Source organism: Galleria mellonella, unplaced genomic scaffold (genome assembly GCF_026898425.1).
Source record: "Galleria mellonella isolate WM207_F2 unplaced genomic scaffold, CSIRO_AGI_GalMel_v1 utg264, whole genome shotgun sequence".
In the NCBI taxonomy this organism is placed as follows: domain Eukaryota; kingdom Metazoa; phylum Arthropoda; class Insecta; order Lepidoptera; family Pyralidae; genus Galleria; species Galleria mellonella.
In genome coordinates this window covers 779,042-807,039 of record NW_026442060.1, presented here as the reverse complement: position 1 = coordinate 807,039, position 27,998 = coordinate 779,042, and the positions used below count along the sequence as shown (strand labels likewise).

The following is a 27,998-nucleotide window of genomic DNA, read 5'->3' as shown; positions in this document are numbered from 1 at the left end:
GTTGAATGTCATTTAAAGACACTCCACTACTGGTGGCGGCACTCGCATCGAACACCACGCGAAGTTTTGTTGTGCTGCTGTGCTCACGATACACGCCGTGATGAGGTAAAAAGAAGTGTGGGGTTCCATATAAAGTTACTCGCGTCATATGATCTAATTCGATGTATTCGTGTTAATTACGTTCTAATTGCCTCTCTAGTGCCAAAAAACGACGTTCAGCTTGTGACAAAGATTCACCCAAAACAGATGGCGACTGTTTCAGTGGCAAGCTGACGCAAAACCTTCCGTCACTATTGCGCGTGGTAGTACGAATGAAAGCTTCCTCACAAGAGCGTTCTTCGTCAGTCTGTATGTCACTAGTTTTAGGCACCTCTTCTAACTCCCAAAACCGTCGTAACTGAGTGTCAATAGATTGAGTGAAGTTACATTGGACAGACGTATTGATATTGTGCGTGTTAAACTCAATAGGCCCTGAAATAATCCAACCTAACCTTGTATTTTGTAAAAAGGGTCCATTGGGTAATCTCATTTTACCCTCGCATAATAAGTCCCAAAATAAGTCTGCGCCTATTAAAATATCAATATTTTGAGATTCATAATATTGTGGATCAGCCAGCTGTATATAGTCAGGTATCATAAACGACTGCGCGCGTTGACTATACATAGCAGTAGGTAGCGTAGATGTAATGTGCGGCAACACAAAACATTTAATGCGTGCGGAGTAATTTTCAATGCGTGATTTGATCTCGATATCACATATCTGTGATGACGTTGTTACTGTGTTGCCGACACCTCGAATTTCGCAAGTGGACTGTATTAAATTTATATTAATTAAATCGCATAGTGGTTTAGAAATAAAACAATGTTGACTACCACAGTCGAGAAGCGCGCGTGCTAAGTGAAACTTATTGTACCTATCGGCTATCTCGACTATAGCTGTAGACAATAAAACGGGTCGCATAGTAGATTGTTTGTGAATTAAATTAAAATTATCTATGTGTGTACTGTTTACTCGAGACGAATGAATTTGCGCGGGGATGGACTGCGCGGGCGGTGCGACGGTCGCGGGGGTCATTTGACTAGAACCCGGGGTTTCGTTGTCGGCTAGATGCATTGATACGACCGCTACTCGATCAGTCACGTTATTATGAATAAGCGTGTTGTGTTTTTTAAAACACAGTCTGCAAGGTCCAAATTTGCACATACTAACTGAATGCCCTGGACGTAAACAGTTCTCACATAATTTATTTGCGGTTATAAATTGCAGTTTAGCGTCTAAGTTAGTGTCCAAAAATGTTTGACATGAATAAAGTGGATGATCGGCGTTACACATTAAACACGATTTCTTAGTAGACGTGATTCGACCTTGCTGTGACTTATTGGTGGAAACATTGCAGTGCACTTTATGATGTGATGTTTTATGTGACGGATAATGTGACGATTGTTGTAAAGTCGCGTTTTGAGTTTTAACGTCACTGTTAACTCTGTGTGAAACTAGCAATGTTTCCAACATGTCAGCCTTGTCTCTAAGGAACATGAGTAAATCATCTACCTTCAGTGAAGAAATATCATTAATATATTTTCGTGTGGTGCATTTAAATTGTTCCCATTCACGTTCGGTGGTTTCATCTAACTTAGACGTTATAATAAATATAATTAACGTATCCCAGTACTCAGTAGGCTCACCTAATATTTTTAATGCGCGTAAATTTCTAAGAATAATATCTGTCAGTTTTCTGAGTGCATGTGGTGATTCCTTAGAAAGTTTTTGAATAGTGAATAAGGCCTTAACGTGGTTATGCACCAACAGACTGCTATTGTTGTATCTGTTGAGAAGTAGTTCCCATGCTACCACATAGTTACTAGCAGAGAATTCTAAGGAATCGATAACTAACTCCGCGCTTCCCTTTAGTGACGATTTTAGGTAGTGGAATTTCTGAATATCGCTAATTTCATCGGAATTGTGTACTAGAGATAGAAAAATGTCTCTGTATTCGATCCAATGCTCATACGTTCCATCATATACAGGTAGGGAGATGGTCGGAAGTTTTATAGACTGTGACGCCCTATTACTACCCTTACTGGACGCGCTAGTGACCTCTACCGATTTGAGCAAACATTCAGCTTGAGCTAGTGCATGATAATAGCAATCTTCAAACAATTCTCGTTGCGTCAGCTGCGAATCTAAATCTGAATCTCGTACAATTTTTTCGATTTTTGTTTGAACATCGCTAAACTCTGTAAATAAGCTCGTAACACCTTGCATGCGTAATTTTACATCGGCGCATTTTTGATTAGTTAATTGTTCGAGGGTAATATCACTAACGGCATTAGAAAATTTAGTAAGCCTGCTTTTTAATATGCCACGCGTCTTGACTAGATCCTTTAGCAATTCATTATCGTTTTCATTATTAGCGACTAGCCTATTAGGGGATCTTTCACGATTTATTTTAACACTAGCCTCATTTATACTCATTTTGGCAAATTATGAAGGTACTTACGTTTGATTCTTGGTCTGTAAGATCAGCCTGTGCTAGCTGCGACACAAAGCTGCTTCTTATTGCTAAACACAAGAACTGTAACGTGACTAAAGGCACGGTGTGACACAATTGAAGCGAAGGAGATGGGGTTAGGGAGGATGGCAGACCGTTCCGGAATGCGCTTATGGACGATTGCTGTCTGCTGCTGCTCCTCCGACGCCTTAACCTCGATCCTTACTAGATGTCTTCTCACTTCTCGTAGTCCAAAACTTGTGCGATGAATTGGCATACGATGAGTCCAATGGTCGCTGACTCGTACTTTTCGTATTATTATTCGGCAACGAAGGTCCAAAACACGTATGTTTGCGCTTGAAGGTGAGAAGCTCTTGGTTGAAATGAAATGCTTGTCCGTGCCTCAAGTTTTATAATAAATTAAAATAAATACAAAAGTGCGTGTAGTTCTATCCGTTAACAAAATTTGAATGTTTGACCTTCTAGCGGTTAAACGGTCTATATCTATGGTTCTAATATTGCAAGTACGAAAAATTTACTTTTTATTAAAACGTCTATACTGCCAAATCTTGAACATGATGATACAACAATTTTCTTTTTCATGCGTGTGCCATAGTAACACAAAATGGTCACAACTCAGGTTATTTCTTTGGGCAAAACTAAGGGCAAAACGCTGAAATTTTTACATTGTAACATACCTAGGTACTATATGAGTTTTAGAAAATTAAATACATGTATTTAATATACGCCGACCCCAAAATAATAATTGGAATAAGGGTAGAAAGATGATGATGAAATACATGTTGATCTATGTAGACATTCACAAGCTGCACAGAAACTTGAAGATATAATATTAAAGACAGATTAAATATAAACCCCGCTACCAGCATGTTTTTAAATTACGAGACGTTATGAATGTTAATAAAGTAAAAAAATGTAAGTATGTAAAGAACAAATGAATGTATCCACAGAAAAACCAAAGTGACCACTGTAGCCCAAAGAATAAGAAAGCTGAAGAGGCAATAGGGTAGTCACATAGTTCGACAAATCGACAACTGATGGAGAAGAAAGGTTCTTAAATGGAGGATGGTCATCCTACATTGCATTTGCCTGAGGAAGTCGCTTAAAGTCGAAGCAACTACCTCAAATGCATTCTAAAGTATCAGTGGATTAAGGTAGCTGGAGACCGTTTTTTATGGCAGCGTATGTGAGAAACTTATGTTGAGTAGTGGACAGATAATAGCTGATACGATGATGATCAGTTTTTATTTATTATTTATGCAGCGTCTTGGACAAAGAATACAATTATGAGATATCTAAAAATCCCTTATATCTCATCGATTATGAACAATATTAGCGGCGGCGATTCCTAGTGGATACTTACATTAAAAACATACAGCTGATTTGTCAGTCTTTTAATGAATTATTTAGAAAGAATGATGGATGAAAAATTCAATTAAATTACCAGAGGGAGACTTTGTACAAAAGTCGATTGCTTGGGTACCTCTGTCCCATTCGTGTTTCTACCGTGAAGCAGTTGTGTTTGCATGGCTGTGTTTCGGTTTGAAGGGTGGGATATGGCGAGAATTTACAGGGTAGAGTGGAATAACACCTGAGTCCTCAGAAACGGCAACGCATGGAGAGTATCATGGGCGAAACAGTATACTCTGTTATGTCCATGGTACTGCTTATGTCTATAGGCGACGGTTACCACTTTCCATCAGGAAGGCCGTCTGCTTGTTTGTCATTCTAAGTTGTATAAAAAAGATTATAAATAAATATATAAATAAGACTAAAATGTACAAACTAATTGTAATGTATGAAGGTACATTCAACATTTATATAAATAGTATATTTCTGGTGTGGGTAAATGTTTTTTGTCGTGGATTATATTGCGTAGCATCAAGACGTGTTTTATACCTGCAATAGTTCTAAACAATATAATAATACCAGTACATACTAATTACTGGCGATGAATCTAAACTAATCTCTAAACTTACGCAAAATATAGTAAAATTAATAACAAAAGAAAAATAAATACCTATTTGCTTTTTTTTGTGTGTTGCTGGAAGAGAACTCTTTTAGAGTTAAACTCGCCTTTGTACATTTGATTACCTCTGCCATATTTTTATGTATATTTAGTATGTACAATAAGCTATTAAATAGATAAATAAAATTGACATTAGAATGAACTATTTTGCTGTAATTTGTCTTATATTTGGTAATAGACAATATGTTATAAATAAAATTAACATATCTAGAGACAAACCCAAATGAAATAAAAAAAGAGATTTAACAGATAGCTGCGTATTGTTTAAGGGAGAATTCAAATTTTAGGAAGCAGTATGTTTATACGAGACAAGAGATAGAATAGAAAGAACATCGGACATAAGAATAGAGCTTCGGAAGTGACCATTTAGATCTTTCTGTTCACCTCATAAATGAGGCAATACAAAGACAAATAAATCTCCTTCTCCCTCACCAGAGGAAGACTTTGTACAAAAGGCATTTGCTTGGGCACCTCTGTCCCTTTCATGTTTATACCGTAAAGTAGTTGTGTTTGCATGGCTGTGTTTCGGTTTGAAGAATGGGATATGGCAGTAAATTAACAGGGTACAGAGGAATAACACCTGAGTCTTCAGGAATGGCAACGCATTGGGGTATTATGAGTGAAACAGTACACTCTGTTTAGTCTATGTTACTGCTTATGTCTATAAGCGACAGTTACCACTTTATATCAGGTGGACTGTCAGCTTGTATGGCATTCTAAGTTGCATAAAAAAAACATTTAGTACAAAATAAAAAAAGAAATACGTTCCGATTAAACAGAAGCGAGATTTTAACATGAACGATAATTTTGATTTATAACTAATTAAAACTAAATTCCATTTTACTTACTCTACTGAGATATTTTCCGTCGCACGCTCTAAATGTATAATTTTTATTTTTCTTTATAATTATTATGTACTAAATGGTGATGCGACAATTATTCTCAGAACGCCCGCTGAGTAGAAATGACATGGTCAAATTGTATGTGAGAAAAGTGCTCGTAACAAGTTTCTAATTTAACATCGGACAGTTTTTCATACGACATTGCAGAGAAAGCTTCATTTGTACTGTGATTTAGACAGAATACCCGTATTACCTATTCTGGTCTATTTATTAACTATTATTTAGAGAGAGATTAATCTCTCTAAATAATAGTTTTGAATCATGTTGTTATGTATAATTTGATATTTCTATACTCATTTTGTGTTTCGCATTTAAATCATATATACACTACACACAATAACGATCCACCCCAGCTGTACATAAATAAATAAATAAGTATTTTATTAGTCTTCATAAGTTTCTTTGTTTATACTTTAGTTTACATTTATTGTAATTTTCGTAGGGAATTTATATTTCTAATATAATGTATAACCCATGTTGCTTGCTGGTAATATGGCTTTCTATAGATGAAAGAATTTAAAAAAATCGGTTGAACAGTTTTTGAGTTTATCCATTACAAACAAACAGACAAAAAATCAAATCTTTTATATTAGTTTAAGTAACATAGATCTATAAAAATTGTAGTCAAACATAATACGTATTTTATCTATAGACAGGTACATACATTACACAAAAGTAAATAAGTATATAAAAAAGACATTTAAATTTCAAATTATCCTATTTTCTGATTCATTTCATTCAGCAATCTAGACTAATTTAACATAAATTTAATTACATAACGGAAGGTACTTAAACAATCAGATCTTATTGCGATTTCAAGAAATATAATCTGGATATAAAAATAAATTATTATGTAATGACATTTTTCTTACATTCTGATAAAATATACTATTTTGTGAGCAGGTTTAGTTTATATTCAGTGCTTTAATTAATTTATAATAATTGTAATAACAATTACATTAAAACAAAATTATAATAGAACAGCTCACTATATATTTACATAAATATAAGATTAGTGTGCGTTGATGTCTTTTGTTATCAACGTATTACGTACGTACCGTGTCGTTGACACAAGTATAATTTTAATATTTATATTTTACAGCCAAATGTTAGTAAAATGTTGTAAAAAATAAAAAAAATATCAAATGATAAAGATGTTATATTTATTGTAGAATATTTGTTACAATTTTGTACATATATCTAATAATTCAATACAAATTATATTTTGGTATTCGTGAACTTGTGTAGTAAAATAAAGAAAAATTATAATGTGTTAAAAATTCCGTGAACCTGCAAAAATTTTAATAATTTATTAAAAAAAATCTCACCTTCACTAGCGATGTTTGAATCTCTGACGATTTAGTTGAACGTCAAAAATATCTTCATCGTATAACTAAACTGAAAATAAATCACTACAATCCCAAAAAAGCAAACTAGGCTATTAGCAAAAATGTTCCTTTTGCATTCAGTGGTAAAAAAAGAAAAAAGTTCAACAACAGATAACTGGTAGTTGAGAAAATTATTTTTAAAATAAAAACCGTGAATGAGCGTGAAACTTCCGAATTCAAAACCGATTAGAGCGTCGCGTTCGAATTTAAAAAGCGTTCGAAATTTGAAAACGCTGCGTTCCGTTGCAAGCTTACGTAAGCTCTTCGCGGTGCGTGGAGCGGTTGTAACGGTGACTGGAGCGTATCGGTCCTGCGCTCCGGGCCCCGCCTACAACGGAACGGAACGGTGGGGACGATACACCTCTTAGCCTCTTCACACTTCCCTCATACCTACTAGTTACACCAGTCTAATATGACCTTCCTCACCTCTTTGGCATGCAGAAAATACGGGTATTTGCGGGGAATGTTTGATGCTTTTGTAGATCTTAATTATTTGGACTATGTTTGTAAGCTAAAGTGTCATCATTATAAGCGATTCAAAACTTTAAGACCTGACAATAAGGCAGTAGATATTAGTATTATGGTAGGTGGGTTTCTGGTATTTTGCGGGGCGGATGCTAAGGACTGTTAAATAGATAAGATACAAATGCCGATGTATAAGCGATATCTATAGAAATGGAAGGGAAGGAATGGCGGTCGGCGAAAAGTTTGTTGTAAAAAAGAGATCCTTTCTTATTATCATCTACATATACAAGCATGTATTGCAAAATATATATACATATATTTGAACGGGACATAGTTTAAGTTTTATACTTATCAAGATCACAGATATTAATCAAAATAGATGTGGTAACAAAATGATGCCACATCTCTTTGTGTATTAATTTTTGGTTCTTCAATAATCTCAACAATGTCTGATTGATTAAACTTAAACTCTATTTAAATTTTGAATCGAAATTCTTACAATTAATTTATATCGTAAACATATTTCGATAACATTCAGAAAATCACTTTTACATATAATATATTTGTATGGATTTGGTACTGAAAGAAATTAATTTGTTTAAATAAATAGTAGAAATTTAAGAGCAAAAGGTTTTTCGTCTACATTATATTCCATGTGCTCATGTTACGTGTCATCTTCGCCAAATGTAAACTTGGGGAATTACAAAATGACTTGAGTGCTCTATCACTCTTAATTTTAACCATCCTCTGTGCTACATCTATTTAGGTATATGCTCCATTTTTTTATTTTCAAAAGAATTACGCTTATTTCCAGTATTACCTGTATTAAAATTGTGTACTGATCATCACTAATATACAGTAAATAGATACAAAATATTTGATGACAATTTTTAACCACTTATTTATAGAACACTTTAGTCGCTTTTCTACTAATGCTATTGACCTAAACAGCTAAAATACTCATATTTTTCTAATGTACAAAGTGTGAAAATGAAAATGTAATAAGATGTAATCACATTGAGAATCTAAAAATAATAATTAGAAATCGTGTCTCACAAAATATTTTCCATTGTGATAAGACCAATTATTAGAGTCTAAAAATTAAATTACTCAACTGATGTTTGATGAAATTTCTATGTGACTAATCTGTAAGTATATCCATTGAAAACAAAAAGAATTGCCCAAATCGGTTTAGAATGGATGGAGTTATGCGATAACAAACGTAAATAAAATACAACCGAATTGAGAGTCTCCTTCTTTTTGAAGTCGGTTGATTTAAAAAATCGATCTCAAAACCGAGTATGTCTACCTACTAGATCATACATACATAAAGACTGCTATATCGTGGACAATGAATTGTCTAAAATTTATTTTAAACGAAGCATCTGGACTTCTACTTACAAAAAGCATTATTATTACCAACAAGCTGTTAGATATTTTTTATTAATGAAAATAGAATGATAATCCTGCCTATGCTGCTTGCGTTAGTTTGCATCTAGGGAATTAGAGAAGCTATTCGAACGAGTTCATTAGGAATTAACCACGTTTGTTTTAAAGAAGAAACACGTAGAAAGCAATCGAGATACAGGGGATTAGTAGCCCCAACTATAAATTCAGGTATAATGTATTTGTAGATTACAATACAGCGATGATGTAATAAAGTCTCTTATGACTTATACCACACGATGTATACGTACTTGTACTAGGCTTGGCCTTAAGTGTTATATTTTTTATGGTGTTTAAACATAGCGTTTACTACTCACCTATTTCTCGGTGTATATGCTATCTAATTTTTTTTGCCAAGCATTTTGCTTCCCAGTAAATACACTACTTCTCGATAACGTAGCAAGACAAAACACACTAGTTACTCATTTAGGAATACAACCATGAAAACCGCAGCGAATTTGGTGCAATAGTTTTTGCATGATGTCGAAATGATCATACAAGTAGGCAGATAGACAAAATTTGTAAAAATGATTCCTTTGGCTTGAACCTCAAGAGAGAACCGTAAGAGGCAACTAAGAGGGGAAAATGAATTGTTAGTAATAGAGACTAAGAATTCTATTGCTATTCTAACCCAACCAGGTCAACCTCCACGCGGTTCCCCCTGGAAACTATCATGGTTAACTAATGAATTTATTATCGTAGGCTGACTGACCTGTTTTCATTCTCACCTATCATCCCTTACAGGTGCCTCACCAGTGTTAGCGTAGGCGGAGTTACCATTACAGTTTCACCCATTAAAAAAAAGAAGCAACTGAGAGAACTTAATGGGCAACAGCGTTCCTCTTAAAACATGACCAAATTCTAACCGCGGTTACCAATCTACCTGCCAAGCGTGACAACAACTGGCAACCCCCCCCCCCTCTATGGGGAAGGCTTCTGTTCAGCAATAGACAGTTAACGGCTGATATGATGATGATCATTCTCTTTTATTACTGCACATACATTACTAGATAGATTCCCAAAATCCTATAAACTCTTTATTACTTAGGTACCTTCTTATAGTCGTTTTGCTCACACGTCTGAAGACGTCAGGAAGTTATTTCCCCTTTTCCAGTGATTAATTAATTGTGAACAAAGACGGTTTTGTGAATTCCAGGTGTGAGCAATTAGTGCACCAGAGTGTTTGAAGTGGACGTGTGTGTATGTTTGTGTGTGCTCTATCTCGGGAACAATCTGCGTTTGCACCCGAGCGGGCACCCTCAAATTATAGGGGAATTACTGGACATTGAGCGAACGACCATAGAGACTGTCGACTTAATACATTTTATTTATTTTATTGTATATATATATATATATATATATATATATATATATCAACCAATCAATCAAAACATCGTTATATAAATACGTCTGTTACAGACTTTTATGATACGTAATTTTATAAATATAATTACTTTATAAAATAATATTGGTCATAATAATTACAATTACAATACTTCCACTTCCCATTACTGCAATATTCAAGTCTATGGATTATGAAGTCATCCAAAAGTTTATTATAATATATTAAATATATATATATATATATATAATTAATAAAAAAATAACTTTTTTATATATATAGAATCTAAAAAATAACTTTTTTATATATATAGAATAAAATAATATAAAAAAGTTATTTTATTTTTTTTACAAAGTCTGGATATGCTTATCATAGCCTATGAGTTCGCGCTTATAACGTTAGGGGTGTCACTTGCTCATTACCGACATTTAAACAATTTTATCAAGCTCCTTTTAAAAAACTCCATAGATTAAGTATTCTACAACTGCGTGGTACATACTCGACATTATGTATCACGACAAAATTTTCTGTGTATCTGAATATACTGCGCTATGAATGTCACTAATGAGAACTATAGTACTGTTCATGTCTGTAGGTGAAAATTACCACTTTCAGAAAAGCGAACTTACTGTTAGCCTCCCAATCAACCATTGTGAAAACAGAAATGTAATAATGCGGTGAAAAATATTATATTATCATATCATTTAAGTTGATAAAAATCAAATGTTATTTATATTAAAACAGCAAAAGTTAATAAAGTGTTCTGATTAATTCACATTACAGTTGTAAGCATATTTATTTTAAATTTAAATATTAATTTTCATAGTAACAAATAACAACATTTAATTGTACAAAATTTGGACTATATGGCATTATTCCCAAATAACAACGTTATCTATAGATTTAAAATAAATGTGCTTTTTTATATCTCAAGTCCTCAGTTTTCGTGGTCATAGTAATTGTGCACGTAAAATTTGAAAAGAAGTCACACGCATCTGCTTTCCGTCTCGAAGTAGCAATTATATACGAAAATAACAAAAAATATAGCCATTTTAACAACTTACCTTTTGCGCACACCACTTGTAAAGTATTAACGTCCAAAAATTACATAAAATAAGTTATTGTTTCAATAAGTCCTTTATTATTTGGCAAGATGTATTTTAAGCATTGAATAATTCTGATTTTTTTTTCCAGAATTCCATGTTAGCTTAGAACACTGATTCTTTTTGTCAAAGGACAGAGTTTACTCCCGTGTCACAACTTATTCTGTGGTGCCTATAAATTCTCAAATTGTTCAACGGCATTTTAATACAATCATAAATTTTCGAGTTATATTATATCTCATAAAATTATTCATAGTAAATATGACTGATTAATTTCCTTATGAAAAAAACACTTAAAGTAAATACACTGAATTATAAACCATGTTTTCAAACATTACAAAGTACAAAATGGATTCACCATAATAAAGACTTACGACCTTTTTTGAACAAACGTGTTGTAGGTTATCAAAGCGAGATAGATACGGTGAATCTTCTAGTATAGAGAGAGACATGTATATAATCTGTAGTGCCTACTTTGAGAGGAGGCGGGTTCCTAGGAATAGATAACTTGGAGAATACGCTTCTATTAAAGCAATGACAAACAAGGACTTTTGGTAAGTATAACTTTGATCTCTCCTGCATCGAATGCCGTTAATATTAAACTGGAATTTCGTAAAATTAAATTGAATGTAATGTAAATTGAACTTTAAAGACATACTATGTTTGTTTTAAGTAATAATTTAGGTTATAATTCATAAAAAAAAAAATTCGTATCTATGAAACCACAATAGAAGTTTTTTTTTTTTTTTAATTAAATTCGAATTATCAAAATCCGTTCAGAATTAAGGACGATATTGCATATCATTAAATAAAGAAACTTCGAGTCCAACTTAGTACTTTTTAAAATGAGTCCAAAAAAGAGTAAATGAAAATATGAAAGAATCTAAAACATTTTGCAACGTTTCACAGGTTCCTTTTTTATGCAACTTAGAATGGCAATCAAATTGACGCCTCACCTGACGAAAAATGGTAGCCGTCACCTGTATGTACTACATGAACAGTATCATAAATATAATGAATCATCCATGATACACATCATGTATTGCCATTCCTGATGACTAAAATGTTATGCCTCTGTATCCTGTAATTTCTTTACCATATCTAACCCTTCAAACTGAAACACAGCCATGCGAACACAAATGCTTGAGGGGAAAGGTATTATTAATAATGGGATCTAATGAACCCATTGCTAGCAATATCAGGTTGACCTCCACGAGGTTCCCCCTGGAAACCGTTGTGGTTAAGTCTAGTGGAATTCGTCACGATTAGCTAACTGACCTGCTTTCAACGATAGCGCAGGCGGGATTACAATTCCATTATCACCCATTAAAAATAAAATAAATGTTTCATGGCAAAAACACGAATGGGGCAGAGTTACCCAAGCAAACGACTTTTGTACAAAGTCTCCCTTTGGTAAACTTCATGGTCATATTCAGGGTTTTTATAGTTATCTTCCATGTAAAAAAACGTGTAAATGTGTATAGGTAGTCCATTTCAATAGATTTTAATGAAAAGTTTTCAAGTTTTGTTGAAACTTTGTTTGTACAAAACTTGAAAACTTGAAAAACCAGAGGGAGACTGTACAAAAGTCGATTGCTTCGGTACCTCTGTCCCATTCGTGTTTCTACCGTGAAGCAGTTGTGTTTGCATGGCTGTGTTTCGGTTTGAAGGGTGGGATATGGCGTGAATTTACTGGGTACAGATGAATAACACCTGAGTCCTCAGAAATGGCAACGCATAGGGGGTATCATGGGCGAAACAGTATACTCTGTTATGTCCATAATACTGCTCATGTCTATAGGCGACGGTTACCACTTTCCATCAGGTGGGCCGTTAGCTTTTAAAATTTCGGAAAATATTTCGTGGTAGGCCCTCTGTTTTATAAGCGGTTTGTTTACATTTTCAAATAAGTTCCATCGAAACAGACATTATTTTAGACTATCTTACATTCTGGTTGACGTTTTGTGAGCCACGTGCCGCCAATGGCTCAATGGAAAAAAGTTATAGGAACACCTTTGGGTACCGGGTGCGCGTTAATTGATTATAAATTATATACTGCTGTTGGTATGCAATCATGGATAGATAATATTTATAAAGAATAAGGACATATTACGATATAGAAATACGATATAACAGAGGGAGACTTTGTACAAAAGTCGTTTACTTGTCTACCTCTGTCCTATTCGTGTTTCTACCGTAAAGCAGTTGTGTTTGCATGGCTGTGTTTCGGTTTGAATGGTGGGATATGGCGTGAATTTACAAGGTATAGAGGAATAACACTTGAGTCCTCAGGAATGGCAACGCATGGAGGGTATCGTAAGCGAAACCGTATACTCTGTTATGTCCATAGTACTGCTCATGTCTATAGGCGACGGTTACCACTTTCCATCAGGTGGGCCGTCAGCTTGTTTGCCATTCTAAGTTGTATAGAAAAGAATAGAAAATATAAGGTATTTAAATAATTGATATATAGTTTTTTATAAATTGGTAATTAACGTGTGATTTGGTTATGAAAGCTCGATTAGTTTCAGGGTCATCCGGGACTCTTAGTTTTAAGCGGTTGTCACACAAGCGTAAGCCAGACATATTGCCTTGGTTCGCTGAGCGCGAGCTGTAGGCGTTCGCGGCATTATCACAGATAAGAAAGATGTCATTCAGAGATCTTAGGGTATGAACGATTGGACCCCGTAGTATTAGTTTACATACATACATACATACATATATACATACATACATACATACATATCTGTCACGCCTGTCTCCTATTAGGGTAGACAGAAACAATGGAACGCCAAATGCTTAAAAAAGAATAATAAGAGTAATCGGTAGTTATTACATTAAAATAGATATAATATGTACTTACTAAGCTTTTACCTGCGACTTCGTCCACGTGACCGGGATAGGTATGTAGATGGACCAGAGAAGGACCTAGTCTATACCCTTAGTATATGCATACCAAATTTCATAATGATTAGTTGAAATTTATTATTTATAAAGATCTGCAAATTATTATATTTCTTAAAAAATACTTAAAATCTATCGCTCAACTTTACAAATAAGTTTTATATATGTATTTTGGTTTGACGAGTAGGATAGTAGTATATTTTACAGCTAAATATATATCTACATATATACTATATGTTTAGTTGAGAAATTACGTGTGAATAAGAATAATGAGAATAAGAAGCGATAAAAACGCAAAGACGATACACGTGATCATAATAGATCAGAAACTGTAAGATTTATGATGGTATAGAAGAAAAAAGAAGAGATAGACTGCTCCTCCCATCATCTTTGTTAGCTATGCATTCTGAGGGTCCCTTTGTGTCATCAATTAAAATATATAACAAATTGCCAGAATCACTAAAAAATTAAAAAAATATTTTTCTAATAAATCTAAAAAAGGTATTAATTACTTAATGTTACTATATTACTGACAAATATTTGTTGGACAAACAGAATTTATCTTGTTATCTATAAAACAAATAATTGAATATAAATTAATAATAATTTAAGAAATAGCTAAAATCGACATTGCTGCAATTTTATTATTAAATTATTTAATAATTGCTTTTACAATATTAATTTGAATAATTATAAACTGTATAATAGAACTATATATGCAATACTATTTACAATAACAATATGAATAGATACACATTAATACTTAAATAATGAATAAGTAATAATAGTACAAAAAATACGTACCTATCACTATAGGTACCGATAAAAATTTCAATTGTTAATTTTTTTTTAATTTTTTTAAAATTTATTTATTTATTTTTAAATAACTTGGATCCATTTTTGTTAATAAGTGTACTTAAAAACTATGTTAATACTTAATCATTAATAATGATCTAGTCCTCTCGGCGAGCATTTTCACGAGAGAACTATCTAATTTATTAACAAACATGTTCAGGATACTGTTGCTACTCCCGCGTATTCGACGTAAAAACGTAGCTGTCTTTTTACGCCAGACTGCGTCGAAACTATCTGTGCGAGCGTCGGCAAACATCGCTGAGGCGCTACAGAAGCGCGGGAACGTAACAAACTCATTAACTATTTCTAAAGTAAACGTTGTCCTCCTCTCTCCGACTCGCTGTGCTCAACAGGGACCACAATTGAAGTTGTTTTGATATCTACCAACCACATTACGGAATACAATAAGAAATCAATAAATAAATAACTATACCTACCTACAATTAGATACCGCATTCCATCAGGCATCCAGACTGGCTTATTTACCATTCCAAGCTGTATAAAATAAAGTTAATAAAAAAATTAATAAGTTATATATCTCGACAAAAATGTAATTAAAATATATTAAATAAATTAAGAAGTAATTCCACGTATCTTGTCTTTTTGTGTCAATATATGTTTTAAAAAGAACAATTACATTGGCATACTGTAAATTGCTTCTTACAAGATAATCCTGCGTAATCAGAGCTAAGTAAGTGCTATAAAAAGTGTCTTCCAAACTCATCTGTCAAACCGTTTTCCAATCACCTGTCAAATAAAGCTTTGAGCAATTTAATTCAGCGCTTTTAAAGTTAATTTCGACAAAGTCCAGACAATAAGAGGTGGACACAGAACGATATTTTATCGACTAATTCAAATTATTTTTTTATTTCACTAAAATTCTTAATTAGAAATTACAAATTTTAGAAAAATAAATATTTAATTGTAGAATTTAGAGGATGAATTAAATTTATCAATTAATCCAAATTTGGGCTGTATTTTTCTCTTTCTTCCATTTTCATTATAAATCATCCATCTTCCATCATATATATAAAGCAAAACTACTTTTACAAAAGAGCTGCATATTGCAACATTTACTCTAGATACTCTTTCGAATACTATCAGAACATCGACAGTTTTACTGATACAGTCCCATCACTTATGATCATTTTAGAGTAATTTCTCCTCATTGGCATGGAATTATTATTATCCATATAATTGGAACCATCAAATAAAATTAATGCGGCCAAAGAATTCAACAACATAACTAAATTTAGAACACCTGTCCTTACTTGTTGGTTTTATAAGTACATTTCTTATAAACTAGAGTAATGAATCAAATTGTAAGTATATCAATTATTTTTTATTTAATGATGTACTTGTATATCATTTTGAACCGACTTCGAAAAGAGATTATGTTCTTCGGAAGAGAGAATTGATTTTTGCTAATGGGTTCTAACAGCCCTAGTGGTCGACCTCCACGCGGTTCCCCCTGAAAACTATCGTGGTTAATTCCTGTTGAATTTTTCACGATGGGCCAACTGACCTGCCATCATCTCTTACTGGTTTATACCTATAGCGCAGGTGAGGCTACCATTCCATTATCACCCATAAAAAAGAGACTTCTGTGCCGCAGTGGTAGACGCGTTGCACAATATCGGACATCGAACCCGGGACCTTATATTAATAACCAATTTGGGAAATAAACTTTTTTGAAATGGCTGGAATCTGGGTGTTCTGGGTTATACCCCCCATATTCATTATGTAGTTCTTCACAACTCAAGGTAACCTAGCTTGAGGATCAGACCATTGATGTGATTGTTGGCATTTAAGAGAAAACTTAATAAGCTTTAGATAATAATAGTGATAGTGTGAGGGTACCCGAAGAAACTGCGCGGGCTGCCAGACGAAGACACCGCTCACTTAAGACCTGTCGTCACCACGACGTAGTGCAATCCAATTCGAAACATCGGCAAAAAAAAACCCAATTGTGTATTTATAATACTCTACAGTGGTCAGACATTGATGATTATTAAGAAAAAGGTTATTGGTTATTGCCCGTAATTGTAGTCAGTCATCTGCTTCGACCAATCATATTGACTTGCATACTAATAGTAACAAATTTATACAAACTAATTCTAATCAAGTATAACCAACCACTATAAAATCATTTATCATTAACTTAAGTAGTGTTGAGCATTTTGCGGCTGTCAAAATTTTACAAGTTATGTTTTAAGCATTTCAGATCACGTTCGGCCCTGTCAAGTAAATTAGATACTACGTTCATATCTGCATCCAGACGCCGTCTGCATAGGTAATTGCAGTATTCATAAATATACATAAAATCACGAGACACGTGCCGTTTCGAAAATTCTTGTGACGAATTGAAATTAATACTTTTATTACTACACTTTATATTACGATTTAGAAGTTGCAGATGCGTTACTTTGCGTAAATGTGTTCCCAAGATCGATTCGCGGTCGGACCAATTTAGAAAACTGAATTTGAATGATTGTTTGAAGTATTACAGTAGTGTTTTAGGTAGAAATAGGTAATATCCGATATCTATATATTCAGATCTTCTGGACATTGATGATCACCCATTGCGATACCGTTCATACTAGTCGGATATCTATATTCATTACGAGTGGGTTTTTCTTATCGATATTATATATTGGATAACTAATATCTAATATATCGGTTATTGGGCCAATATATGTATAGATTCATTATCTGTTTTCTCTAAATATAGAGGGTACTCTATGTTACGAGAAACTATAATAGATTATTTTGAGAACTACCTAATAGGTGTTTAAAAGAGGGAAAAAACATTGTTAGTAATGGATTATAACAGGTCAACCTCAACGCGGTTTCCCCTGGAAACCATCATGGCTGATAATTCTTGAATTCGTCACAATGGGCTAATTGTCCTGCTTTCATCCTCACCTGTCATCTCTCACTAGTGCCCTGCCAGTATATATCGATAGCGCAGGCGGAGTTACCATTCCATTATAATCCATTAAAAATATATTATAGATCGGAAACTTATAAAGATTTCAGATTTTTGTTATTTAAGAATAAATAAATGAATTTAAATGTAATTTATACATACACACTAACAATAAACAGAGGTGCCTAATTTATGCGGAAGAAACCACAAAATTTAACTAGTATCTAAAAAACTAATTACCCCTGCGACTTCGTTCGCATGATCAACATAAAAACCAGTCTATATTCTTCTTTATAACATGTACATGTGGCGGTCAAGGCACCATGCGATAATCAACACTCAGCTTCACTTCTTTACCGTATCTTGAGAAGGGAGACCTGTCCATATCATAAGGAGGCAGGTCGTTGCCATCGGAGATGTGGTGAGTGCGAAAGCGAACCCATGTCTCCGACATATGGCACCTCGAGGGTATATCGCCTGGTTTTGGTGGGTACACTCCCGCCTTACGGGTGATTCCCACAGTACCCATTCACCTACCACTAGGTGTATGAGTCTGCATAAAGCATTTTCCAAACGTTAAAAAAAATATTCACTTCTTTAATATCAATTTGAAGAGTGAGATATGACAGGAAATTTACAAAGTGTAGAGAAATAACACCTGAGTCCTCAGGAGTGGCAACAAAGGCATCATTGGCGAAACAGTATACTCTGTTATAACCATGGTACTGCTCATGTCTATAGGCGACGGTTACCACTTTCCATCAGGTGGACTGTCAGCTTGTTTGCTATTCTACTCATAAGTTGCATAAAAAAATATCAAAATATAATGCAGATGTCCATACTAAAATAACGAGTTCTCAAATCCTCGGCGGATTTAATTTACGAGACAGTATTATGTCAAATTATGGAATCGGGCGTCGGGACAATTTCGGGAACAAATTGCCGCTCGAGTTTATTATTTTATTGCGAGCCTTTGTTTCGATCCGTAATGAGCGGAAGCTGTGCAGGATGATTGTGTTTTTGAGAATTCACTTATTAAGCATCGTTATAAGAAGGACATCAATTGCCTTTTTTTTAAATATCGTCTTATGATTTGTCTCGCTTGGTTTTGTATAGATGTCAAGAATCTATTTTGGTTAAAATAATAAATATAAGATTTAATTTATCTATATCTTCTATACTTATAATAAATCTGTAGAGAGGTCAATTCTGTACATGAAATATATTTCCAAATTAACTATCAGGGGGTCAGTGATCGATACTGATGCCAAAAATCAGTAAAATTTTTGTCTGTCTGTCTGTCTGTATGTTCGTTATAGAAACAAAAACTACTCGACGAATTTTAACGAAACTTGGTACAATTATTCTTCATACTCCTGGTCAAGTTATAGTATACTTTTCATCACGCTACGATCCATAGGAGCAGAGCAATGGAGGGAAATGTTAAAAATGTCCACCCGTGCGACGCCGGGACGGGCCGCTAGTGTTATATAATTGCTAATATTATAAATATGGGAATGAATTTGTTCGTTTGCCATCTTAATGGTTGAACTAATTACTATGAAATTTTATATATACGTAATTATGAGATGGAGAAGGTCATAGACTACTTTTTGTACCCACCAGTGATCATATCTCAGTCACGCGGATGAAGTCGCTGTGTAACATTTTTGTTATAACCCTAATATCTATATTAAAAAAAATGTACGAAAGCATATAAATAAATAAGTCGCGAGTAAAAGCTAATAAGCTATAAAGAATGGCAAACGAGCTGACAGCTCACCTGATGGAAAGTGGTAACCGTCGCCTATAGACATGAGCAGTATCATGGACATAACAGAGTATATTGTTTCGCCCATGATACCCCCCATGCGTTGCCATTCCTGAGGAATCAGGTGTTATTCCTCTGTACCCTGTAAATTCACGCCAAATGATGTATTTATCACGATGGGCTAATTGACCTGCTTTTTTTCAATTTCACCTATCATCCCTCAATAGTGCTCCGCCAGCGTATACCGTTAGCGCAGGCGTAGTTGCCATTCCTTTATCATCTATTAAAAAAAATACAAATGTCTATTGATTTACGTAATGAGTACACTTCTCGGTAATATGAAGTCACTACAAAGGATAAGATTCGTTTTATTGATATCTGATGATACTTCAGGCTTTCATTGGACCTCATTGTAAAATATTAACATTGTAAGTACGTGTCTACTTACAGTCACAATTACATCTTCCTCTTTGGATCCTTCTCGTATATAATTTCAATTGCATTTTTAAGTGACTTCCACAAGAATAAGATTCTCAGTTAAACAAATTTTTTTGTAAATTTATTACCCGACTAGCGATCCGTCCCGGCTTCGCACGGGAGGATAGATAGAAAGATAAATTAGTATTTTATATTAATTTTTATAGGAAAAATTATGATATCTTGGATTATATATTATAGTATAAATTTCGTATGGAACGAATACAAATACCAGAACGCCTTGTTGCGGATCAAAATTTATAGAAGCGCGACTCCGCTTTCTAATTTCAAACATGTTCATTGAAACGAAACGTTTATTTATTCATATATGTGTGTGTGTGTTTTGTGTGTATGCGTATATGAATGTGTGCTATCTCGCTCTAACATATATGTTATTACGTTTTTTCTTATTTACATTGTCAATCTATATTAATGAGAGGGTAAAATACTCCCTTAAAACCAAGCTTGAGATTTCAATTTTAACCTGTATGCGAGTGGATGTGATTCGAAAAGGTTCACACACACTACGATTTATAATTCTTGTACGTACACACATTTGCTTACATGCAAAATGTCCCATAAATATCACTAAAGGCGATCGCAACAAGGCATTAAAATAATAACATCATACACTTTATTGGACTTTTTTCCTTAATGAAGATACCCGGGTTTGGTAGCTTTCACAAGCCGATGGTTAACTAATAACAATTACCAGGTTATTGCGATATACGTCGTATATAATCATAATGAGGGACGGCGTTATTCGATGAAAATATTCATCGAAAAGTGTACAGCCACGCGCCAGGTATATCTGTGTTGTGAATGCTGGATACACACCTAATTCTATTTTAATACTATGCTGTTTTTGTTATTTTTTCTTTAAATTTTATGTAAATATATTTTATTTATCGATAAAAAATTAGTATTTTCAGAGACTGTATATTTTACTAGCAGCATTTATCCCGTAGCATTTTGTAATTTAATATTTTATTTCATAAAAAAAAAGATACTTCAATATTAATTCAATGTTAAATCTTGCTTTTACAAAGAAAATCAAAATGAGTTCAAAGATATGAAGACGTAATCTAATTTACGTGTTCTTGAAGTCACTTAAAAATAAATAGAGGGAAATCACTTCTGAATTTGTTTGAAACTATCAGATTTTTTTTTCTTATTTTTCATATAAGGTACAAACAGAGGCATGATATTAAAATGACAACTCATGAGAGTACCATAGCGTTATAGTATATTCTGTGATGTCCATGATCCAGTTAATGTCCATAGCTTGTTTGCCATTCAAAGATCATCATCATCACATCGGCCATTATCTGTCCACTGCTGAACATATGCCTTCCCAATACACTATCATAAGGAACGGGCTTGAGCCACCTGCATTTATTGACTCCTTACAATGTATATGAGGTCATAACTCCATTTAGTGGAGAGTCATCCTACACTGCGTTTATATTTAAATGTAAATACAAAAGTTACTTAACATAAAAAGGTGTTATTTATTTACAAGCATAAATTTGGAAGGATCTAGTAGATTTCACTCAAGGCAAAAGCTAGTGTCACAAATTCAAACCGCGTAGTCTGTCCCCAACATTATAAATCAGTTGATCACACGAGAATGGTCGGCGGCGACGGACAGCGCGCCCTGGGTGCTTCGTACACGCGCCGCGGGTGCCTCGTACACGCGTCGCCGCCGCGCCGCCGCGCCGCACCTGCCCTGTGCATGCGCACGAGTCGATACCATAATTCCACACAAATTACCACCGCACATGCTCAAGTGATCGGTTAACATTTAGTGCACCCATTCGTGCTTAATTTTAACATTAAAACAAGCCATCGACATAATGAGCGGCAGTTTATTTGATTACTTACAATTTGTTATTAATTATTCCGATATGTATTTAAGTAATGAGCTTGATTAAATTTAACACAAACAAGTGTAGCTTTTATCTACTTATAGTTGATTTAAAGTAGCGAAGTGTAATAGAGTATATTTCGTTTGATTCTCTTTTGTATCGTAGCAACTAAGTCATTGTAACCATTCGTAATCTCGTCGATAAATGTTACAAATTTTTATGTCGTTCCTAAAACGACAATGATTCGGAATGACGTTTCGAAATCGTAATGTCATTCGTATTTAACACTAGTTGTATACCGCGGCTTCTTCCACGTAAATCAACACACGACGTATCCTATATGCAAAGTTAGGATATACAAATATTATTCAAATAGTTTTTGCATGAAAGAACAATAAACATTTATCCATCCATACAAACTTATAATAATAAGATTTTGTATAATCATACAAGTATGTATTACATATTTTTAATATATTATAGAGAGTATTCTTCTACTGGAAATAATGTTTTTTCTCAGTTGAAACAGTTTCATTATTAGAGGGTAATTCCGAATGCGGGTTTTTTTTTCATATACTACTTAGAATGGCAAACAAGCTGACGGCCCACCTGATGGGAAGTGGTAACCGTCGCCTATAGACATGAGCAGTACCATGGACATAACAGAGTATACTCTAATATGTACAACTGTCTATTTAATTTATAAGCTATTGATACTTTTCAAATTGCCCCCAAAGGGGATAAATTGATATTTTTCTGACAGCCATCTATTGGAAGTATATTCAATAGATATGTATCAATAGATTTTAGTATCTAAACTCTACTTGGTAATAGGTAACATTTAAAATAAGTGTTTATTTTTTATGCAACTGAGAATGGCCAACTAGCTGACGGTCCACCTGATAGGAAATAGTAACGGTCGCCTAGAGACATGAATGGTACCATTATTACTGAAAGACGGACTTATTCCATTCAGAAAAGCATGTAATACTGCGTCTTTTCTATCATCTTTTGTGTTCACCCTTTAAACTAAACAGTACTATAGCCATTACGGCATGTACCGTTGACGTTTTTAATACCTGTCATGTGTTTCCATTCCTGAGAACTATGAGGTTATGCCACCTTATCCTATAATTTCACTACTATACCTGATGGGACCCTTGAAAACAAAACATATTCATCCAAACACCGCTACTTCATAAAAGAAACACAAATGAGGCAGGTACAAAAGTCTCCCCTCTGGTGTAAATGTTATATATTGTGCAAATTTAAACGAATCTGTAGATGTTCAAATGCGAACGAAGTTGCGTGCATGACTAGTTTTTTAATTAGCATTATATTCCCAGGAGCTCTTTATAACAGCTACTTAAAAGCGTTCTGAACTGTTGCTTACCAAAATGTGGCAACGTCGCAATTATGTGTCAATATTAAAAAATAATTAAATATATTTCAATTATCTTCATCTCAGCCATTATCTGTCTTCTGGTGAACATAGGCCTGCCTCATATACTGCTATAGAGAACAGTCCTGAGCTTGCTGCATCCACTGACTCCCTGCAATGCATTTGAAGTCGTCTCTCGATCTTGTAGTGAGTCCTCCTAGACTGCATTTGCCCGTACAGAGTTACCACTCATTATCCAATGTTTTTGAATAATTATTATACTCTAGCAAAGCGAACTAAAACGTTAATCATAGAATACATTGCATTTTAAATGTATCTACCATTAAAAACTTTGTATCTACTTCATATTTTCCTTCGGAATTTTTCAATTACATTTTTGAATACATTTCAGTGACACAACATAATGAGAATATTATTGCATGATTAGCATTTTAGTTCGCTAGCGAAGTAGTTTTTAAATAACTAAACTTTTTTTTAACGTTTTTTACGTTGAAAAAAATTCAATTGTTTTTAAAAATTGACAGATAACTGCGACGTTGCCACACTTCACTATGAACGCTCTTAACAAAGTGTCTACTCCATAAGGAAGCATAACTTCAATAGAACACGGCTTAGCGACACCCCGTGCTGTCGCTGATAATGTCAAGCTTATTAGCTGCGCTTTACTTAATTCTAGTATTATGCAATTTTGAACTTAAATGCGTTGTTACTAAGTATTATGAGCAAGAGTTCCTGTGATATTATGCGTCGTGGATTTCAATTAAATATTGTATAATATATAATTAAAATTAAATTATTTTTATTATTAACAATAAATTAATAAAAAAAAATCAGTTTAATGATATCTATAATAGATGTATATTTACATTTAATTATTATAATGTTCAAATAATGATTATAACTTTAATCCCTAATACTGTAATAAGAGGTAGTTTATGATTTTTTTTTTTATTTGAATTGAAGACAGGTAGTGTACCTAAAGGTATCCGGGAGCTTCCAAATAAATTTATGTTAAAAAGTCCATGCTCACCTTATGAACTTATTACAACAATAATCTTTTAACTGATGATATTTAACTGTTATTATCTTTATCGAACCCAAAAATGAGGGGAGGTAAGGGACCATTAGTAGTGAGGATATACCCTGTCAGGACGACCACCACGTGGTTCCCCCTGGAAACAATCATGCTGAATTCCAGATGTATTCATCACGATGGGCTAACTGACCTGCTTTTTCATTCTCACCTATCATCCCTCACTGGTGCCCCGCCAACGTATACCATTAGCGCAGGCGAAGTTACCATTCCATTATCTTCCAAAACAAAAAAAAAAACAATAATGAAGTACCACGTTTTTGATTCACTACTCATCCAACAAGCATTAAGTCAGCCTTTTGTATCATATTTTCCTTTGGTCAATAAAGTTATATAAATTAAAAAAATAGCTCAATATACGTTAATAATAATTGCTCAACAACAAGTAAAATTGTGATCAAATGCGATCGAATTACATTATAAAATCAAATCTAAGCATATCTTTTTTCGCAGTTAGTTATCCTCACTAATATTATAAATGTGACACACAATACTATAACACGCAGGGTAATGTGCCCTCATACAGAAAATCCCTTACAATTCACACGTCCGCCGTCTGTCTGTCTATCATGCGTGCAATATAGGGCGGATATAAATTTATAGATAGTTAAGCTGAGCTTTTAGAGATAGTGTTAATTTGTTTTTTTTAGATTGATAATCTTTATAATTTGTTACGTGGGAAATATATTAGAGTAATAATAAACAAAAATTCCTTACAATCTTACAAGTATTATAGACAAGTTATATACCACAGCTTTACCTACATAGTTTAGTAAAATTTGCCATTCTAAGTTGCATAAAAAAAAATTTAAGAACCTGTCATTACCTATAAATTAATCTAGGATATGCTCTTTCCGTGTAATATTTCATTATTTAAAGTTCTTAATTTGCCTATCGTTGTTCTAGATAATCATATCGCCAATTCTAAACCGATTTTTATTATTCTTTTCTATATACAACATTTACTATATATATAATTTTGCAACGATCTAATTTGTTATGTAACATAATTTAAGAATGTTTATTATTAAAAACAACCCGACACAATTGTAGTAAAGCCAATTAGTTTGATTTCAAAATTAAACCATTGAACTGATAAAAAAAAAAAATAGGGAACACATCTGTGAGTATATCCTTTCAAATAAAAAACAATTTGAATCGAGAACCTGTTTTTATAAAGTCGATTGAAAATCGACTTACTAACACACGATACCGTGATCTAAATACTAGGTGATATTTTAAATCTTACGTGTCTATAAAACATCTTTCATTCACACATTGTCACGAAGGAAGAAAAAGAATCTTGATAATGAGTCTTGAAGAATGATTTATTAAATAATTCGTGAGCAAAATCAGTCATTTTCAATTAAATATATGACAGGCGTTATTATATTACTAGTTTATCGTAAAATATGGCCGCTTATTATTATTACACGGTTGGTAATAAGAGTAACGCCTTCGGGATGAGATAATTCATTATATTAATAAAACCATTTAGTGTAATTTGACATAAACCATAATATGGTGCGGCCAAGCTGTATTATTACATCGCTCAATCTTTAGTAACGAGATGGGTGGTTGGTCCGACATTTTATGTTATCAAAGTTTTTAACTGAATTTCGTAATAAGAGTTTTCGCATTACGAGGTCTGTCCGGAAAGTTCGTATAAAAGTGTTCTGGAATGCGAGAAAGAGGAGTGGGGAGGCCAGGTAAGCGCAGGACCCCTTCCTTATGTTTCTAACAATGCTTCAGTTCTGGTCTGACCGCCGTGCGGTGCGAACTGGCTTGTCACGCCATCTGTGAAGTTACCTCTTAACGAAACCCCGTCGGCATGGAGCCCGCTTCCGTTGAAGAGCAGCGCGTCGTAATCAAGTTTCTCTCGAAACTCGACAAGAATGGCCGTGAAAGCAAAGAGTGGAAGACATCCGGGGAACCACGAACAAAAAAATCAAGAAAATCCCGCTCAAATGTCAAGACAATGTTGATTGTTTTTTTCGATGTTCGGGGGATTGTCCATCAAGAATTCGTCCCTCCAGGCCAGACAGTTGATGGAAAATTCTACGTCGATGTGCTCAGACGCCTCAAAGCTCGTGTGGCACGAGTTCGTCCAGAATTGGCGCGAGAGGGGCGTTGGATTCTTCACCACGACAATGCCCCTGCCCACACCTCTCTTGTTGTCCGTGAGTTTTTGAGTAAAAATTCCATTACGGTGACCGAACACCCCCCCCTATTCGCCGGATTTGGCCCCGTGTGACTTCTTCTTGTTCCCAAAAACCAAATTGGTACTTCGGGGGCGGCATTTGGGGGACATAAATGAGATAAAAAAAGCTACGACGGGGCAGCTGAGAAACCTACAACCAGAGGACTTCAAGGAGCCTTCTCACAGTGGAAACGGCGTTGGCACAAGTGCATTATGTCACAGGGGGAGTACTTTGAAGGGGATAAAATTGATTTACCTGAATAATTATAAATAAAATTTTTAAAAAACTTTTATACGTACTTTCCGGACAAACCTCGTATTCTTATACTAGCAGCACCCGCGTCTTCGCTGTCGTGACCGGGACATATTCATTGTCCGGGATAAAAAAATTATTCAACGTTATAAGGAAAAGTGTACTCTGCGCGTTGTAATGTAGTGAGACTGAGGGTGATAGCTTCATTAAATAAAACTACATTGTTGTGTAATTGTAATTTTTCTATGCATAAATAGATAAAGATATATATTGATATAGATGTATAACAATAACGCCTTTGTCCATTGCTAACATTAGAAAATAAAAAAAAAGTTATATTTAAAATCATAAAAAATCTTACAAAAAATAAATCTTTATACATCATTTATTCTAACATTTAAGACTTATGGCTTTATAGAACCATATAGGACCATTCTATAGAATCCGAAACAGATATGACAACTTTTCTTTGTTGAAACATGGATATACAAACATTTTAACGAAGATAAAGCTGTGTGGCTTCATTCCTTTGTCTTTCTCATTGTGGATAAGTTGATACTACTATTATAATACAATTTCTTTTCTAACATGTTACCTTGTAATTGTTACTTTTTGGCTGATGGCTTTCGCCAAAGTCACAATAAATGAAAAAAAAATCTCTTCTAACAAACATGTCGTCTTCATTATCTAAAAGTAATTGCAATACAAAACCCCTGAATGAAACCAAATAAAATAAAGGATTTCCTTCAGGCATATTATAAAAAAGAAGTATATTGAGAGATATTATTAAAATCAAATTGTATCTAAAAATAATATTTAATATTTTTTTATAATTCAATACTATGTTCATTTCAGTATTTTTTTTATTTGAGTTTAATTAGCTATTATTAGCATTCTGTTACAACGCGCAGTCTATGTTTTTCTCTATCCCATGTAATATGTAGGTGCCTGCACATTTCAAGAGTAACCAAGCAAACTCTTAATAGTTCTTTAATATTCTCTTTGCAATCGACACATATTTATTTTATGACGACTGTAGTTATTTTCATTTCTAAAAT

General features: G+C 33.9%; 2 protein-coding genes across 2 annotated transcripts in view; both read right to left on the bottom strand.

The window, feature by feature from the left end:
• Positions 1–7,100, bottom strand: part of LOC113513142 (paired box protein Pax-9) — a 79,263-nt gene extending 72,163 nt beyond the window's left edge. The window contains exon 1 of the mRNA XM_052895056.1: positions 6,773–7,100. The gene's annotated coding sequence lies outside the window, so the exon portion shown is untranslated. The remainder of the gene's footprint in view (positions 1–6,772) is intronic.
• LOC128200729 (uncharacterized) lies at positions 173–2,476 on the bottom strand. Its single transcript, XM_052895062.1, has 2 exons — positions 1,013–2,476; positions 173–811 (listed from the first exon to the last, which is right to left on the bottom strand). Exons 1-2 carry the CDS (start codon positions 2,474–2,476, stop codon positions 173–175), a joined length of 2,103 nt encoding a protein of 700 aa, XP_052751022.1.
• Positions 7,101–27,998: the final 20,898 nt, after the last annotated feature.